The sequence below is a fragment of the Miniopterus schreibersii genome, assembly GCF_964146895.1.
Source record: "Miniopterus schreibersii genome assembly, chromosome: 1".
In the NCBI taxonomy this organism is placed as follows: Eukaryota; Metazoa; Chordata; class Mammalia; order Chiroptera; family Miniopteridae; genus Miniopterus; species Miniopterus schreibersii.
Genome location: NC_138101.1, coordinates 56,892,533 through 56,911,932, shown reverse-complemented (window position 1 = coordinate 56,911,932; position 19,400 = coordinate 56,892,533). Strand labels below are relative to the sequence as shown.

The 19,400-nt window shown below is 35.5% G+C and overlaps 1 protein-coding gene across 10 annotated transcripts in view; it reads right to left on the bottom strand.

The window, feature by feature from the left end:
- The window catches only part of PDLIM5 (PDZ and LIM domain 5), a 178,321-nt gene that overhangs the window by 158,255 nt on the left and 666 nt on the right, over positions 1–19,400 (bottom strand). For all 10 annotated transcript variants that reach the window (XM_081128522.1, XM_081128519.1, XM_081128518.1 and 7 more), the window contains exon 2: positions 16,608–16,741. In XM_081128522.1, the coding sequence (XP_080984648.1) occupies positions 16,608–16,703 (96 nt within the window). In that variant the 5' untranslated portion in view covers positions 16,704–16,741. The remainder of the gene's footprint in view (positions 1–16,607; positions 16,742–19,400) is intronic.

Sequence of the window (19,400 nt, the reverse complement as noted above, 5' to 3'; positions counted from 1 at the left end):
TAAGGGACACAATGGCAGAGGCCTGGAGAATAGAAAGAAGAGAAAAGGCTTGGTATTTCCCCCCTTTCTATATCTTCTCTGTGGTTTCACACCTAGTAAGTTGGCTGCCTACTCCAAGGTCTCGGCTCTGGACCAGGATTCTCTCCATGGTTTTAGCTTTTGTTAGATAGCCCCCCCCACCCGTCCAGGCTCTGGTAACGCCACATCTTCCTACTGTCTCTCTTGGTTCTAAGGATGCAATGGTTTCCTGCCGTTGCTAATCTCTAGACTGCCCTGCCAAACCCCGTTTCACTTCTCTACCAAAACTTGTTCACTAATTTCTTTTATTAAAATTTCCTGTTTAAAACACCTAAAGTGTTTCATTTAGTTCCTAAAATCATTCAGTTCCTAAAATCAAGACCTTAAGATGGGATATTTCAGTAAAGGAGGTAGGTAATTCAAAGTAACACTTACTGGATCTTACTTTTTATGAGGGGAGTGCCTTAAAACACAGAAAATTATGATGTATAAATTACCCATGATCCAGAATAACTTAACACTAATGATCCTTATGTAGATTCTCTGTGGTCCACATTTATCTAAAAAGGCATAATGATGAGTAAAAGAAATAGTGTTTAAACTATTTTTAAAGAATAAATTAAATTAAAAGACGGTTGCTGATTTAATTAACTATTAAATGAGCTAAACTCTAAAACTCAACTTTTTTCTTCTTCCCCCTCCTCCTAATGACATTTTCTCCAAGAGCAGGAAAAATTCAAAAGTTGGTGAAAGGCAGTGGAAAGTTTTATACAGAAGCTTGAAAATTAGATTTATAACAACCTTTGCCAATATATTTCTGCCAAGATTTAAAAAATCAGAATCAAAGCAAAGACAAATACCATAAAATAGTGACAATATGGATGAGAATAGATAAATAGGTTGTCTGTAAAAAATATCACGATATGATACAATATTTTACCTATATCTTATCCATATCTTAATATAAGATAGAATAATCTAAGAACGATTTAGCTATTCATCATGGTTTACCTTGAAAACAATCCAATATACTTGTATATCTCCTCATCAAACTCCTTTAAAGGACCATTTTGGGAAAGAATTAACAAAAAATGTAAAATAGCCAGGCCAGGTGTGGCTCAGCGGTTGAGCACCGACCTTAGATCCAGGAGGTTGCGGTTCGATTCCCAGACAGGGCACATGCCTGGGTTGCGGGTTTGGTCCCGGTGGGGGGCTCTTTCTCTCTCCCTCTCCCTTCCTCTCTCTGAAATCAATAAAGATATATTTTAAAAAAAAAAATGGAGCCATGACAAATAGAAATAGGTTTGTTTGATTAATAACTTTTCACTGACTTTAAGGAGGTTCATGGAAGACTACACCAAAATTTTATAAATATATGTAATCACAGGCCAAATTTTCTTAATTTTTTTTTGTTTCTTTACACTTATTGTATTCCATTTTTTTAAAAAATCACCTTAAAGTTTAAAATTGAAAGTCACAGCTGCTCTCTTTTTCTCTAAATTTCAACTTTAAAAAAAAAAAAACCTATAAAAATGGAGAAGTCAAAAGCCATTTCCAAAAAAGGAAGTGTCTCTCAAATAACAGCCCACTATTAATGCTTTAAGAATGCTTAAACACACAAATCAAGTAAAGTTCAGTAAGGTTACAGAGTGTATCTCCAGGCTCGAATGCATGCCAAAATTCACTAACTCATATTAACTAAATTGCCTTTTACTGGCCCTGGGTTGAAAACCTTTAAAACAATTCCCCAGATTCCAGGATATAGCAGGGCTGGCTCTACTTAGAGCAGCTCTAGTCAAAGGCCACCCAAGATATGCCAAAGGCGATATGGCCAGAAAAGCATGGATAACTGCCAATAGTAACTCTATCCAGGACTCTGAAACCCAAAACTTCCTTTCTACCAACCCTCCTCTCGCTTAACCTCCATCCAGACACAAAATAATATCACGCACAAAATTGTGAACAGATAGGGAACTAACTTGCAAGGAAATATACATGGATGCTTGGACTAAAACCTAAAATAATTTGAAACATACCTCTATCCTAATGTATAAGCAACTACAACTCCATAGTAACAACAAAAATGGTTTATATTTATATTGCATGTACTCTTTGCCAGGTATTTTAAGTACTTAAAAATATGAACTCAATCTTCACAGTAATCTTATAGTATAAGTATACTATTAATAACTCCATTTCACAGATGAGAAAGCCTAGTCCCAGAGACGTTTTATAACTTGCTTAAGGTCACAGAGAAATAAAGTGTTGGATTTGAACACATGATGGCTGGATCCAAAGTACATATTCCTAAGCACTGTGATATCCTGCCTCTGTATTTGTTATACCTCTTCTAAACCATCAATATATAAACTCAAAAAATTTAAGTATGGAACCAACAGACTAGAACACAAAGGCTGTTGATGTTACAAAAATTCCTGGAAAGAGTTCAAATGACAGACACAGTGCTTGGCTTGTCTCATCTACATTCCACTTATATATTTTCTCTTATCATCAAATGTATTCTTCAATGGAGAAGAAAATTGTTCCCTAGAGCAACTGTCTCTCACCAGCAATACAGCTTACCACGTCACTTTAAAAGAATTGAGAAAAAAACAACAGTGAATGGCAATCACTATAAGAAGAATGTCTAATTAGAGGTACTATGGTACCAACCCTCCTTTCAAATCTTTTAGAGTTTATGCCAGACCATGACAGGTGGAAGAAGGAAATGTCCCATTCAGTCAACAAATATTTATTATGTACCTCCTATTAAAAAAGATGCTTCATGAAATAAATCAAACCTCAGGGTCTGTGTATGTTGTGTGTGCACGTGTGTGTGCACGTGTGTGTGCACACACTGAAGGGTATTTCAAAAGAATCCTACATAAAAACCTACAAAAATGAAAACCAGAAATGAATTTTGAAGATGAAATTGTCTAACAGGAGACGGATCTTAAAATACTTTTTTACAAAGCATTTTTAAATTGAATTTATTGGGGTGACATTGGTTAATAAAATTATATAGGTTTCAGGTGTATAATTCTATAATACATCATCTTATGTTATATTGCGTGTTCACCACTGCAAGTCAAGTCTCCTTCCATCACCATGTATCCCCCTATATCTTCTTCTACCTCCCCCCCCAACCATCCCCCTCTGGTAATCACCATGCTGTTGTCTGTGTCTATGAGTTTTTGTTTGTTTTTATGCCTAATCCCTTCACCTTTTTCACCCAGTAAAATATTATATCAATAATAGTGTCAAAATTGTTTCAACTAGATATCACTAGTAAATACTTATTACTATAAGGTAACCTTTATTTTCAGTAAATTTCACAGAGTACTTACTATGTGACAGGCACTTAACATGTTAATTTATTTAATTCAACAGTACTATGATGTAAATATTATTTTTACCTTCACTTGACAGTTGAGGAACCTGGGGCACAGCTGAGTAATTTGTCTACATATACATATATCTAGTAAATTACAGAGCCAGGATTCACATCCAGGTATTGAGCTCCGAGCTTGCACTGGTAGTAACTACACAAACAGCATGTAGAATAGTGTCCACTAAAAGTACAATCTTAAAATGGTATGTTGGGAGAAAATACCCTAAAAGGATCATTGTAAAAAAATATAAAGATAAAAAGAGAAATACTAATATATTAGCTTTGGTAATACAATATACACAGATGTTTGACCACTTTATCATTTTATAATCACAATGGTCTGAAGAGTTTTTTTAAGGCTAGAAGTTAATTACTATTAGATTACTTTTAATCTTAAGATAAAATCATTAAGAAAACTATATATCTATGTAATAACTATGCATGGTGTCACATGGGTGCTAGATTTATGGAGATGATCACTTGGTAAGTTATATAAATGTCTAATCACTGGGTTGTACACCTGAAACTAACATAAAATTATACATCAATTGTAAATTAAAAATTAAAAATCACTTAAAAAGAAATTTAATCCAAAAAAGGAAACAAATTATATCTAAAGTAATATTATTTTTATACTAGTATATTATTTGTATCATATTTAATGTAATACAGATAATTCACAAGCTGTTTATAAAGCATTATTTTGCAACTATACCCCAAAACTCACAGGAAAACTCATTTTTCCCCTGAATTTATAAAAAGTTGACCTTAAATATGAAATTATATCACTTGCTATGACATTATGATTTATTACAGCAGACCTACAACTATTAGATATTGATGACACTTTTATCCATTAACAACAGATTTTAGGCATGAAAATCTGAATGTCTTTGTTAACTGTCAGCCTTCTCTTATTAGATGCTAACCCTACTCAAATGACCTCTCTGAAAGGTTCAGAAATGAAAAACATTAAATCTCATAAACTCCCTTCACTTGAAATAAGAGGGTCACGAAACATAACTTTTGGCATTGGATGCATTAACCAACCAATAGGCTAAAACGTTCCTTTTAAAAAGACACATTTTAAAACCTTTTTCAGCTCAACATATCTGACCTAGAATAAACATCCTAACACTCACTTCATCTTTGTGGCAGACTCTAACAAAAGTGTTACCAGCATAATTTGTAAACAACTCCTGAATGTGTATGCAACATTTCTTTATTAGAGTAGAAAAGGTCATAACATCACAAGGAAATGAAAACAGAAGCCATCTGGGACACAAGCTGCTTCTTACAGCAATAAAAAAATTTTGAGGAGCACAAAATAGAAAAAATGTAATCAGTGGGCAAATAACAATGAAAAAACTAATAATGTATGTGATTTAACTATATATAACTTTTTAAGGCAAACATACTATATTAAAATGAGTAATTTACTTCCAAGTAGCCACCTTGTAAGGCTAGATGGTTATTCCTTTGCTCAAAAATGTGTTGGAATTCTTCCCCTGAAATGTCTACCAAAACTAATTTAAAAACAGACCAGTCTGTAGATATGGTAAAAATACAATAATAGGAACCCACTCTCTAGGCTCAGCTCTATTCTAGAGGAATCAGAAGCTCTCTCAAATGCCAGGCGTTATCCCACCATCACCCCAGTTATCTTCCTCACTACCTTGAACCTCCTTCTCTCATTCTGGCATTAGAAATACCTCCCTTCCTTCATCTCACTCTGCTTTCCTCCATGCTCACTGCACTCCTGCCACACTGCCCTCCTTTCTATTCCTTGGGGACACAAAGCTCCTGCCTATCTCGAGGCCTTTGCACTTGCTGCTCTCTACACCGGCAATGCTGTTCTTGCTCTTCCCATGACCAGCTTCTTGATTTTGTTAAATCAATGTTGCCTTCTCAGTCAGAAGGGCCTGTCTTGACTGCCCAATCTAACTAAAACCTTTACCCCCAAAACACTGATCCTCTTACCCCAGCTATTCCCTAGCACATCACCTTATCAAATTACATTACCTATTTATTTATATATTTGTAAATCATCAAATAACTAACTAACTAACTTCTCCTCTCAGGGCTCTTACTAGATATAAGGCCCATAACACTAAGGTCTTTGTTTTGCTTATCTTTGTATTATCAGTGCCTGTACTGAGCATATCAATACTATACCGAGCATATAGTAGGTGCTCAATAATAATACTGAACAAATGACTCCATGCCCAGATATACATATAGAAAATTCTGTCTGCCACTGCTACTTGTGTCTCCTCCGTGGATTCGATAGATTCCAGTCTAGAAGTTCCCTGCTATCCTTACATAGGCTGTAAGGTCAAAGTACACATTACCTTGTAGTCTTTTCCTAGATCTGAGCATGTCCTCTCCTACTTCCAAGCTCCTTCCTATATACCATGTCATTTTCCTTGTGCCTTTGTGTCAGAAAATAGAGACCCATCCTCTATACCCAAGGCCTAATACACAGTAAGAGACCAATAAATGTGTTGACTAACTTCTCCTCTCAGGGCTCTGGCATAAGTCATTCAGAAGGGCAGCGCCAAGAAGACATACCCTGCTATATCAAGAATTTACCCATCTCTCCTAAGATAATGATTAAAAAAATCTCCAAGGACTAAGCTTACATACACCTCATTTGTTTCGTAAATTTCTTCCCAATAGATTCCTTGATTTTTCATGCACACAATGCAAACACGCATACACACACCTGCCTCTCTTAGGCTCTACTAACCTCCATATATGTCCAGACAAGCCTGAGTTTGCACATGTATAAAGCATTAGGCTAGTTTTAGTTTTCCTTCTCTTTTTAAACAAAAAACATACATACTGTAAAAATTTCAAACAATACAAAAGTATACAGAGAAAATAATGAAAGTTCCATCAAGCTCATTGCCCAGAGCAGCTTCTAAATCCTGCACTGTGCAGTCACACAAAAAATTAGTTTCCCTACTACAAACTGTATTTCTGCATTGGTCTTCAGATACCTGACATTTCAGTTCTGGGAGTCATAAAGAGACAATTAAAAACTGAACTACATACTTTTAAAGGCAAATGCTCAGGGGTGTGAAGAGAAGCAAACTGTCATGATTGAAACATTTAAAGAAATGGCTTCCAACAGAATATCCACAAGACTCAAATGAAAATATAACTCAGTCACCTATTTGGAAAGCTATCATGTGAGAGGGTTATCTTTTGTTGTGCACTACTGAAGTAGGACCCTTGGGTCAAATATACAGAAAACAAATTCTACCCCATATGTGGAAGACTGTACCTTGGAAACAGGGAGCTATCACACAATGTAACCTCTGAGGCATTTTTTCTAGAAATTTAAACTCTGACTAGAGCTATAAAACAAAGAATATCAAAATGTTTCATCAGTTAATTCTATCAATCAGGTACATTAACAAAACATCTAGAAGAAACTTGATTGCAACTGCCACCATTTGTCCTCTATTATCATTATGATCATGGGTCAACACTTACTGAAAAATTACTGGGAATTCTAATAGAATCTTGAGTAAATAAGACCCAGAATGTAGGGCCCTTTTTTTCCCTGGTGAGAGACATTCATGATTTAACAAAGTATATAACCTATTTATATGTACCTAAACTGTACTGCTGTGAAACCTAATATAAAGACCAAAAATTTTAACTGATCCCTGGTCCATGGCTTTAAAAAGACTGTAACTAGTTCTTTTTACCTTAAATGTTACCAATTTAGCTTAATCATGAGGTGTAAAATAAAACCTAGTATAGCCCAAGATTCCTCCAGAAGTATTTGATAAATTTAACACTCATTATTAAGTTATATAGTACTACCAACTTCAAAGTCCTCTAAATCTTTTGTCACAAAAATACTTACAGCACTGTAAATAGACTAAAACCTGATATCATATATTTTTAAAACTGCCATTTATTTCCATAAAGGATTTTACCTATGGTGACTGAACTATGAAAAATAGGAAAAGATTGGTGGTTGAAGTAAAGCAGATCTGTCACACTTAGTCAATGGCAGCTCCATTGTAACTTAGTCTTAATCTTTTTGCTGAAATGATCTAAGTAACAAAAGATTCATAATAAAAATTTTTAAAAATAAAAGCTGTATATGGTTCTCAAACATTAGTGTTACAAATGGAACTCACCTGGTACGTAAGAACCATCTAGAAATCCCTAAACATCCTGAATTCAAAGTCTGGGGCCTGGAACCTACATTTTTTAAATCTCATTGATGATTCTGATGATTAGCTTGGAAACCAGCCATATTTTTTTCTTAATACTCTCAATTATTTTTATATATACAAGTCTTTGATTCTATAGCATGTGTTCTCTCATTAAGAAACACACACACAAACTCGGCTGTCAGTAGTGAAAACTCTCATCTATGCCCAGAAAACAGGATGTGCTGGTTTAAGCAGTATTTATTACGAATCAGTGTGTCTGGTTTCAAACCCTAAGCCTAACCAATTACTAGCTGTGTAACTTCGGACATGTTTTTTAACTTCTCTCTCAGTCCTCATCTATTAACTAGAGATTTCAAATCACACTTCCTCAGAGGGTTGTTATGAGGATTTGCATAATCGAACATATGCAAAACACCTAAGGCAGGGTCTAGACAATTAACAAGGGCTCAATAAATGTTAGCACATTTTCATTTTTATTATTTAATATAGAACAGGAAGGAGACCTAAGTGAGCCAGAGCAAACACTAGAAAGAGCACCTAGTATATGAATGTGCCTCAAAGGATGGGTAGGGCCTTAGAGATGATAAGAAATAAAGGTACACTGTATAAGAATTAAGAGACCAGGAACTTCAGGGTTCAAAATGGGCATTTTAGACTATAAATTTAGTTGTATTAAGTAGGCCCATTTGTATGCAGCCCAAATGCCAGACTGAGAAGTTAAGCAGTAATTCAATAGATAACAGGAAGCCCTTTCAATTCTTAAATAGGGCAGTAATGTATTAAATGTACCATTTTAGAACCCCTGCGTGGACAAGGTGCCAGCTTGAGGATGAGGAACCAGCCTAGGAGGGGATAAGCTACTGATGAAGTTTAAAAACCCCTTTGTTTAAATATCAAAGTATCACTCTGAGAATTGGATACCAACTAACTAGAATCTTTCAGAAGTGATAAAGGTCAAAAGAACCTTTTGTAGGCTACTTGGAAGTTAGTAGTATAGAGATATTTCAAGAGAATGTTCAAAATCATGAAAATTACATGTGTAACAATACTTGTATTTATATATAAACTACTTTCTCCAGAACATCTCTCAGGGTTCCTAGTTAAAGGATAAAGCTTTTTTTCCCCTAAGGACATTCGTCCTCCAACACCTTTTCTCAAAAAGAAAAATACTTCCAGAACTCGTCTATAATCGAGTCCTCCAGCTACCATTACACAACCTTACCAAATTTTTTTATTTTTATCATCTCTAAAAGTTAGTATCTCAAAAATCATTTGAGAAATACTGGGTTAATAACTGGATTTTCAATGGAACCAAATCATAACACTTAAACCCCTCATGGAATGAATGGTAAATGGCACTCAATTGTTAATGTCATTAAAATAACCACTTCCTCTTTTGGTAAATCAAAATTTTCCCAAGACAATTATCATGAACAGTGGCCACTGTTAAATCAATATTTGGAACCTGGGAAAAATGTTTAACAAGTCCACAGAATTCAAATAACAAGGTGAAAATCCTTATTTAGTTCTAAACTCTTCTCACCTATTTAAAAATTTACAGCAACACACTAAAGGAAAATTCCTCCTTCATTTTTAAGTACATAACATACAAACATCCCTGGCATCCTCACTCTTCTTGTCAACAAAGTTAACAACGCATACCTCTGAGGCTTACACCCAGGTAAAATAAAAAAATACATGGTGCCGCACTTCAGGATACCTTCACAATATCTGACCATGCTATGGAACACTATACAAACCTTTGTGACTTCAGTTAAGCTCCACTGACTAAAAAAGATTGACATGAAAACACAGTGAGGCTCTTAAGGGTGAATTTCACTGTCTTGGGACCATGCCTCATCATGGCCAGTGTCCTTGCCACATCATTGAAAGGGCAGCTAGGAAAGAGCGGGATTCAAAATTACACACTATAGCAATCTATTAAATGTAATTTGCTTAATTTTTCAGAAAGTTTTTGACATGACAATATGCCAAAAATTGTTCCACAAAAAACAAAAAAGTCTTTCACCATGTCATGGGAAGTAATACATTAACGAGAGAAGAAATCCATTTTGAAATAGGAAATAAATGATAGAGATAACTATTAACCAAAGCTCTGGGTGAAAAAGTTCAAATATTAGAATCCCTAGAAATTAATAAAATCATTTAAAGAAGGCCATCACATTTTTATTTTGTATATTCTCATGCAAAATGGAAAACAATGACCACTTACAAACATAGAGTCTCCTTGGTAGACTACCTGTGATTAAGCCCTACAAAAAGGAGAAAGGTGGAAATAGGCCCATCTGACTGGAAAAGATCAGTCTGTTGAAATGTGTGCTAGCACAGGGATGAGGAAGCCAGCATTCTCATACTGTGGGTAGAAGTGTCTCTATTGAGATATTTGGCAATATCAATCAAAATCACAAATGCAAACAACCCTTTGAGCAATTCCATTTCTAGGAATTTATCTGACAGATATCTCATAAAAATGCAAAATATACGTATGTACAAAAATTACACTGCAGTGTCACTTAAAGAAAGACTACAAACAACCTAATTGCTCATCAGTAGAAACTGGTTAAGTAAATCATGATAAATCCAAATATAATGCAAAAAAATGAAGATATATTTACTGATTTTGAGTTGGTAAAAAAAGCAAAATGCAAAAATCTAAGTATATTTTTAAGGATATTATTTGTGTTGAAAAGGTGGGTGGTGAGAATATATATGTATTTACATGTATCTATACAAATTATTTCTGGAAGTACACACAAGAAGCTGCTAAAACTGGTTGCTTTCAGGAAGAGAAAGTGAATGGCAGGGCAACAGGAGAATCTTTCCTGTAAACCCTATTGTAGCTTTTGAATTTAAAACCATATAAATATCTTACCTAAAGAAAAGCATAAATGAATCAAACTTTAAAAGGGTAAAGGGTGAAGGGTTAAGATTTCTTAAGTACAAAATTTGACCCAGTAAGTAACTGTTCCCATTTTGGCCTTTTTTAAATTGCCTTTCTCCTCTCCTTCCATCTAACTTCTTCTTTCATTCCCTCCTGTCAACTGTCCCAGGTCATTTTACTCTTCTCCATTCAGGCCTATCAGGGCTTTGCTGCAACTGCTCAGCCAGGCTGGGAGTACTATTTGCCAACAAAGTTGATGAACTTTGTTCCAGTAATTCTAACACAAAATGGGCAACAACACTGGCTGTAAAAGAAATCTGAGTATTTACAGAAGGCAGATAACTCCACTTATGCAACAGAAAGAAAAAAATATAAGAGGAGGGAAGATGGGGGAAGTGACTGAGATTTGAGAGATTTAGTTTTAATAGTATTACAAAAAATTTCTTCCAAAACTATTTTAAAGGCTCATTCAATATTATCAAGTCCACGCATAAATATTTCATTACCTAAAAAAATCTTAATGAAAACAGAGTATCTGTAGTAGAAAAGTGATTTTTCCATTCTGTAATTGAAAACCAAACTTACATTACCCAGCACAGCTATAGAGTGGCTCTGCACCGGAAATACCTAAATCAGGGGTCACCATGGTCACTGCTCATTAGCTGCTTAAACTGATGTTTTCTCTTTTCATTTCCATTATTATGTCACTTATTTGCAAAGTATACATATGGGATGGGCAAAAGCAGGTTTACAGTTGTAATACAAATAATACAACAACAAATAATACAAGAATAAATTGTTTCGCATACTCACAACAGTAAACCTACTTTGCCAAAACCTGTATATTAATATTTCCCATGCTAGGATCTTGTTTTCTCGAGTTTTATATTATATACTCATTATTTCTCATCTCTTCCTTGTCCAGAACAGTGTTTGCTTCTAGGTTAACTAACTCATATCACATTTCTCCTCTATGCAGTTGTAACTGGGGGAAAAGATCATGGCTGGTCCTGTAGTATATGGGAATTTGGGTAAGATCTTCTACAAACATGAGGTTTTGGACAGACATCTGGTTAACTGTATATTCACACTGCAGCCTGACCAACAACCATTATAAAGAAAAGCTCTTTGCCTTGAAAGTTCTCAAAAATAACTGATAAGAAAATAAGTCCAGAGGCTTCAGTATTTTCAGTTTTAGTAAGTAAATACTATACCTCATGAGTAGGTGAACACATTGTATGAAACTCTCCTTTGCTAAAAACAAAAAGAAAAAGAAAATTTCCTTTGCTTTGGTCTAAAGTGCTACTCTTACTTCACCTTCTCCCTACAATATTGTCCCTTTACCAGATACCAAAGTCCTGCATACCAGTAAAATTCCTTATTTTAACAAATAACTTTCAAAATATGCCCAACATTCATTCAAAGCTTTAAAAATCTTTTTCTTAAAACTATTAATTTACAATAAAACATAGAGAAGATGTTAATTTCTTTACAAACAACAGACCAGAAAAACACCTTCAGAATTATCTTCACATTCCTGACCCTTTTGACCACAATGATAGAAAACTGCCACTTGGGAAAAGACAGATCTCTGAGCCACACACAAAAGGTAATTAGTATTTTAAAAGCAGAGAGTGAGCATACATGTCAAATATATATTATACAGTTACACAAACTAAATTATTAACTTTCCAACTTGGCATCATGACAGGGTAGTTGGGAGGGAATGTAAAAGAAAATACTCAACAGCTTAAAATTAACAATGGGCCCATTTATTCAAGGTAGGATGGTTCTCCCATTTCAGCTTAAGAGGACTGAAAGTCTCTTTCTGTCCTTCTCTAGGGGGGAAACTCTGCAGCTGGCCCGTCTGACGAATCACTCAACTATATTTACAGCTTCACTCACAGCCAAGGAATGGCAAGAAAAGTCTTCTTCACTTTGCACCGAACACAGAGAATTGTTGACTTTGAGGTGTTCAAATTTCATTCTTCAAGGTCCAGTTCAATCAATTTCTCCTCTGGGAAGCTGACCCCCACAAACACAAAAGATCTATGCCCACAGAAACTGAGAAACACTTATCTGTACCTTTGCCATTCCATCAAACACTGTCTTGTGACAGGTCTTACGACACTGTCTAGTACTGTACTTCTTTCTTTTCTCCCCAACCTTTGTACACTCCATTACTCTGTATCTTCTTCAAAGGCTTCGAGGAAGTATTCCTTTAACTGCTGGGTAAATGAATTCACAGCAAAGTACTTCCTGGCTCTGTCTTTCTCTGTTCTATGTTATACCCCCAAACAGGGCTCCGTACTCCAGAAATCAGGAAATATCTCCTGCTTTTCAAATCCAACTAAAATCTTGCCTGAGCTGGTAACAACTGATCTTCCTCTAACTCTTGAGAATAAGTTATTATTTGGGTATTAAAATGTCTGACCTCACTCCATCTGCTAAAGAAATGTCGTTGATGCATTTATGGAGAAATGGGAGATCATCCTCAGGAAATCCAAATATTGGCATTTAAGTAAAATACTCTAACATACATCAGAAAATAACATGCAGCAGAGTACTTCAGGCTTATGATACTATATTAAAAAGATGTTATTCACAAAAATGTTATCCTTCTTGTAATTCCAGCATGAGAAATATCAACTTGCCAAAACATGGCCTTGAATTGTGCAACAAGTCTCCTATTTCTTCTTATAAAATATACTGGCAAAGACCAACAAACCCACAGTGCTACAATGAAACCCATCCCTACATTCCACGGTTTGAGGGCAATTCCATAAATACAGGGTCATAAAAAGCCTGCAACCTCCTGTAGCCAGCACTCCATTTTAAGAATAGGAAACTGAAGACAATGGCTCGTGATGATGCAGTTACGGCAATCCAAGATTCTCTTAAAAGTTTGCAGAAATTACCAATCTCATCTTAGAAATCAACATACTAAAAAGGAATGCAAAATTCATACAATATAGGTGATGAACAAATGTGGGTGAAATGTTAAAATTTTATAGTTCATATGCTTTAAGATACAAGTCATGTTCAGTATATTCATATGCTGATAATAACAAAAATCACAAGAAAACAGAATGTTCAAGTCCCAACCAATGGCTTATTTATCTCAAATACACTCACTATCAATATAGTTCCAATGTTATAAGGGAATGTAAATAGCCCTCTGGAGTTCAAAATAATACCTGACCCAAGGAAAAATTGTATACTCTTGAACTCTATTAAATATAAAGATGCAGTTTCCTAACAAAGTACAAACTTGTAATTTCTTCTTCAATTCGAACAGACCAAATAAAAATTATATAACTGCTATGTTCTCTACAATTATTGAGGATTTGATGTTTGTTTCAAGTCTCTAAATAATTTTTTTAAATTTTGTAATATTATTTTAATAGACAACTGAGAGAATACTAAGTTCCAGGACTTGCTAAGAATTTCACACACTATTAAAAGAATCACTAAATTACATGTTTTAAGGGATGCATTCAGGTTTTAATTGCTTCTTGATACTATTCATCTGCTGACCACTAAAATGTATTACATAAAAGGTAGAATATAATCAGAGAACTAATTAAGACGAGGTGTAACATTAATAATCTTACTACAACAATATAAATTAGTTACTAGGCATACATCTTTATTAGGCAATGTTACTAGGCATGTTTGAACCACACAAGGGGTTAAAAATAACTACAATGAAAAGCCAACAGCTTAGCAGCACAGTTGAGCCAACATTCCCTTCTCTCCTCCCCCTCCCCTTCCCATCCTCTCCAGTCCAGAATGAATTGCATGCCCCACTGCACAAGGTCCAAAAAGGTCACAGGAGATGGCAGAGACTTTTGTAAGAGAACAGAAATAACTCAGCAGCTTTGTTACCGTGCTTTCTTTGAATCAGTATGTTCAAAATCCTTTAATTAGCACTCTGTCTACACAAGGAAAGCATTTCTTCTGTGCCAGGGGAGGGCACATATGTATGTACACAGTGTTCTGTCTTATCAGCATCACAACATGGACCTAGTGCCTCAACTTGTCTGCCAGGGAACTGAAGCACAGAAAACTTTTTAAAAGGCATGGTACCACATATTTACATATCTATTTGCATTTCTATTACCAAACAACAATATGATGATTAAGTTTGTTTCACTTAGGCGTCAATTTACTTCTGGACTTTTTTCCCAACAAAAATGGAAGTATTGTTAACTAAAAAACTTTTTTTGGTCCATTATAGTAAAGGAGGATATTCAATCTTAATATAAAATAATGTTAACAGAACATAAATACAGTATTCAAATATTGTTCCTTTCCTCATAATAAATCTTCAGTAGAAAAAAAATGCCTCACTCAAACAGGAATAAATCACAAGACATATTTTTACATGGATACTTTACATTTAAAATTTCATCCAACCACAAAAAGTCTTAAAACTTGGGGGCTGGATTACATGTATGTATTTCCTTGTAAAATCTGAAAAACTGAAGTCACGACAGAAATTAGTGATAAATTAATGACAACTATTTAAAAATCCACAGCCAAGAAACAAGAAATGATAGCTATTTAAAAATCCACAGCCAAGAACACTTCATTAGTAAGCTGGGGTTTGCAGTACTTTAATTGGGACATGTAAGAGTTACAAACTTATTTTTAATCTTTCAAAATCAAGTTGAATATATATTGTAAGAAGCAGTGGTGCGTATATATATATTTATACATATATAATTAAACAAGACAATAACCTTCTAAATGTCTGATTATAGAAACAATCTACTTAAATTTAAGATAAAGTTTATTATTAGGGATGCAGCATAACATAATTGCTTGAAAGCCAGCTCTTCCACACCAGTCATGTGAGCTCACAAACAGTTCTGGACAATGGAAATAATACCACTATTTCGAAGGTTGGCATGAGAATTAAACGAGACGATGCATGTAAAGCACTTGGCAAAAATCCCAAAATTTGCTGGTAAGGCTGTGGGGGGAAGGAATAGGTATTTTTATGCACTGCACAAACGTGTTAATTACACAACCTATCAAAATTATATACATATATATGTAAAACTATGCATACATGGTATCCCCTGCAGCACTGTATGTAATAGCAGTATTGGAAACAATATAAATACCCTTCCACAGGGGATGGTTAAATAAATCTTACTTCCCTACAAGAGAATTCTATATAGTTGTTTTAAAAAAACAACTACTATATATTAATAGGGAAAGTTTTCCATGGTAAATTGTTGAGAAAAAAGCAAGGTGTGGAACAGTGTGTACAATACACTACTATATACATAAAAGGGGAGTAGATGTTCATATTTATTTGACTATACAAATAGAAAAAAAACTCTCTGGAAAGTTATACAAGTAATTAATAGCAATAATTACCTACTGATGATGAAATTGAAACAGTACCTGACACAGTCAAGCCCCAATAAATGAAAGCTATAATTACCCTCCTCATCATCATCAGGAAAACATATCTATAAAATGTATATACAGAATTCATTCAAACTAAATTCATACTGAGGTAAGCAGCCAAATCTGAATTATTCACAGACTGACTATCTAGCTGGAGATCCAAGTCTTTCATTTCTTCTGCAAAGGTAAGTAGCTTTGGGCCATTTTACTGTTAGCCATCACCTTCACCAGAAAGTAAGCTGAGGAAATAACACCAAAAACAGTCATTTCATTAATACTGACTAAGTTTTTAATAAACAGCTCTGGAACTGAAAGGGACCATGAAAATTCCATAGCACAATCTTCTTATATTACATATGAAGAAACTAAGATCCAGAGAATTCCCCAAATTAGTTACAGTTCAAAGATCTGAAGTCTACCCCTTAGATAAATGCTTTCCATTTTATCATTAAGGTGATGAAGGGAAACTGAAAATAAACAAAATTGAAATCAATTATCTTTGCTAACTTCCCTCCCACCACATCCTTTATTACAGATAACTAAGTTTGTTGAGATCAAATCCCATAAGCAATTGTAGTAAGTAGAGAACAGGTCATCCAGAGAATTAGTCCTGAGGTATCCAGGATTAAGCATTGAATAAACATCTGAAATAAAATCTGTAAAGTTTGCTTACACTAGAGATTGTCAGAGGCATGTTGAAATCCTTGCCACCTTGCAGCCGGAAACCCCAAGGAGCTGGGCCAACCAAGGACACACTGTAGTTGCTCATGGTTCTAATGGCTCAAAGTCCAATCCCAGAAAGTGAAACTGTGAAAAGAAAATCAGATGGTTAAAAAAATATTTATTTGAAGCCCTATTACATATTTAAATGTATTTAATATAAACCCAACTAAATTATGTTCAGTATTTTGTTTTGGGGGGTATGATGGGCTTTAGAGGATAAGTCTATATTAAGTTCTCATTTCAGTCTAAGAAAAGGAATATATGAGCTAATATAAAATTTCTAAACTCACGCCAATTTCCATAGTATAAAAATTCCACATCAGAATATATTTCTAGACACTTGATCCATTTTACAACTTGCTACAATTTGTGGCTTCTTGCACACAAACTTTAACTCAAAGTACTTTACAATATTTTGTTATATACAGAAGAACAAGATTTTATTTCAGGTTTAATTCAATGTGATTTTCTCCTTCCCTCTACCTCATGCATTCTTTTGCCTGCAATTGGCAAGAGACCTTCAATTTCACTTACTTAAATTCTAAATTACTCTAACATATGAAAAGCACTGTTAATTCATAGACTCTCATTCATGCTTACTAGGTTCTTTAAAATGAGTTTTTTTCATGTATAAAACTATTCTCTCCAATCATAAACTATAACTTGAATTTCCTCCTATAAAGATGTGATATATTCCACACTTAGAGTAATATACACTTTTTCTTCAGACAGGCTAGGATAGGCAATACTCCAGCACAGTGATATTTCAATCAGAACCCGCGTTTTGTTTACACACACACCTCATCAGGCAAAGAAGAGAGTGAGCATTTACCATACAGTGAGACTGACTAAATGTGGTAGGAGTATAATCTTACTACATGAAAGGGAACAGGAACTTTAGAAAAGAACCAGCACTTCAGTGCCTTCTTTTTTGTGTTTTGCTCTTAAGGACTCTCGCAGTAGCACTTTGATATAACAAAAAAACTAAAGCAAAAAATTATGAGTTGGAGTTTGAGGTTGGTTCTTATGGTGGTTACATGTGGGTGGGAGAAAATGGGAGGAATGGAGATTTTCTTCTAAGATGTAACGCTAAGAAAACATAATATTTCCCACTTTAAAAATATAAGACATGTATAATTTAATAATTTTAACTTTAAAAAAAAAAGCTGTTTAAGACACACTTCCTTAGAAAATCTGTGCTGTTCAACCAATCATCACCTTATATTACCCATCTTAAAATATTTTTTAACCCACTTAAAATCTCTATACCATCACACAAAATTGATAGCGGCAGATGTAGATATTTGAACCACTGGGTATATTAAAAGCAAATAGAGTTCATCTTTTCATAAGAAGCAACTGAGGCAAAAACTTTGAAATAAGTCTGGCTCTTAAAAAATTAAATCAGTATCTGCATGGCATCTACCTAGAAACTAAGTGAGTTTTCCTACTGGCATGGTAGTATGCTGAAGTACTAAGAATACATTACTTCAATACTGAGGTACAGGCACAGGGCCTTAAAAAGACCAAAGGTCAAGCCAGACGCCAAACTGTTAGATATACATGAAAAACATATAGTAGGAAGGTAATAAGGAGCCACATATAACTTAATTCCTTCCTCCATAATAAAAGCTTTTCACAGAGCTAGAAAAGGCTGTTTTGATATTGACATATTATACAAATCAGAAGTCTATAAAGCCAACAGAGAGTTCACAAGCAGCCTGTCCTCCCTTCTTTTTTAATCTTTAACTTTTGTCAAGAGAAGAATGTTTAAGTTAGGCTCAACTTCTGGCTCCACTGTTTCCTACAAGAAAATGTACCCACCCATGTACATGCAAGGTCCTTTTACTTGGGAGTTCCCTTCCTGACTTCTCCCATTTATTAAAAATTCCAGCGCTGGCAAGGTCAGAGCCACACTACAGAACCAGTGTCATTTCATTTCTAGTCACTGTCCTTTCCAGTCTTCTCCATGTGCTAGCTTCATCTGCCTTAAAATATTCTGACCCCTAAGCAACGGTAATATTATTGGCCTTGCCCAGGTCTCCTCCATCTGGTTTTAAGTGCCCCAACTCTTCCTAAAATACCAAGCAGGCAGGCTACAGCAGCCTACTCTGCTTCCAAACTCGTAGGAAATGTTGGCGCTTCTGGACAGTTCTGGATTTTTCTCTCTTAGGCCAAGTCTCAACCATCTATTCGCCCTGGGAAGGAAGGTTGGTTCTTTCCCACACTCCTACCCCAGCTTCCCTGGTGGGTGAGGAGGGGGGGAAAGAGAATTGGTGATGAACTGCTTAGCGTCCGAAATGGAAGGGCAGTCTCTTGAGATTCTCTTTTGCCCCAGATAGAGAGGCAGCGTGGGTAGCGCTGAAGCACTAAGGCCACAGGCGCAGGATGAAAGCGGCCGACGAGACGGTTTTCCAGCAGATGTTCTCGCCGAGCCCCGTTTGCCAAATAAGGCTCCGGAGCCGGCCGTTTCCGCGGCAGGCGGCTCCGCGTCCTCGCGGGCAGGAAGGCGGACCCGGGATAGGATCTGGCGATCACACCCGGGACCTGCCCAGCCCAGCGCGACCGCGAACTTTCTGTCCGAGCTCTGCCCTGTCCAAACGCCCTTCCTTTTTCCACTTATTGTCAAGCGCACTGAAGGCACGGTCTTAGAAAAGCCCCAACAAGCACACGGATATTAAAAAATTTGGCGTTCACCACAGATCTCTGTTTATTAAACGAGCTTTATTTCCGGACGCACGGA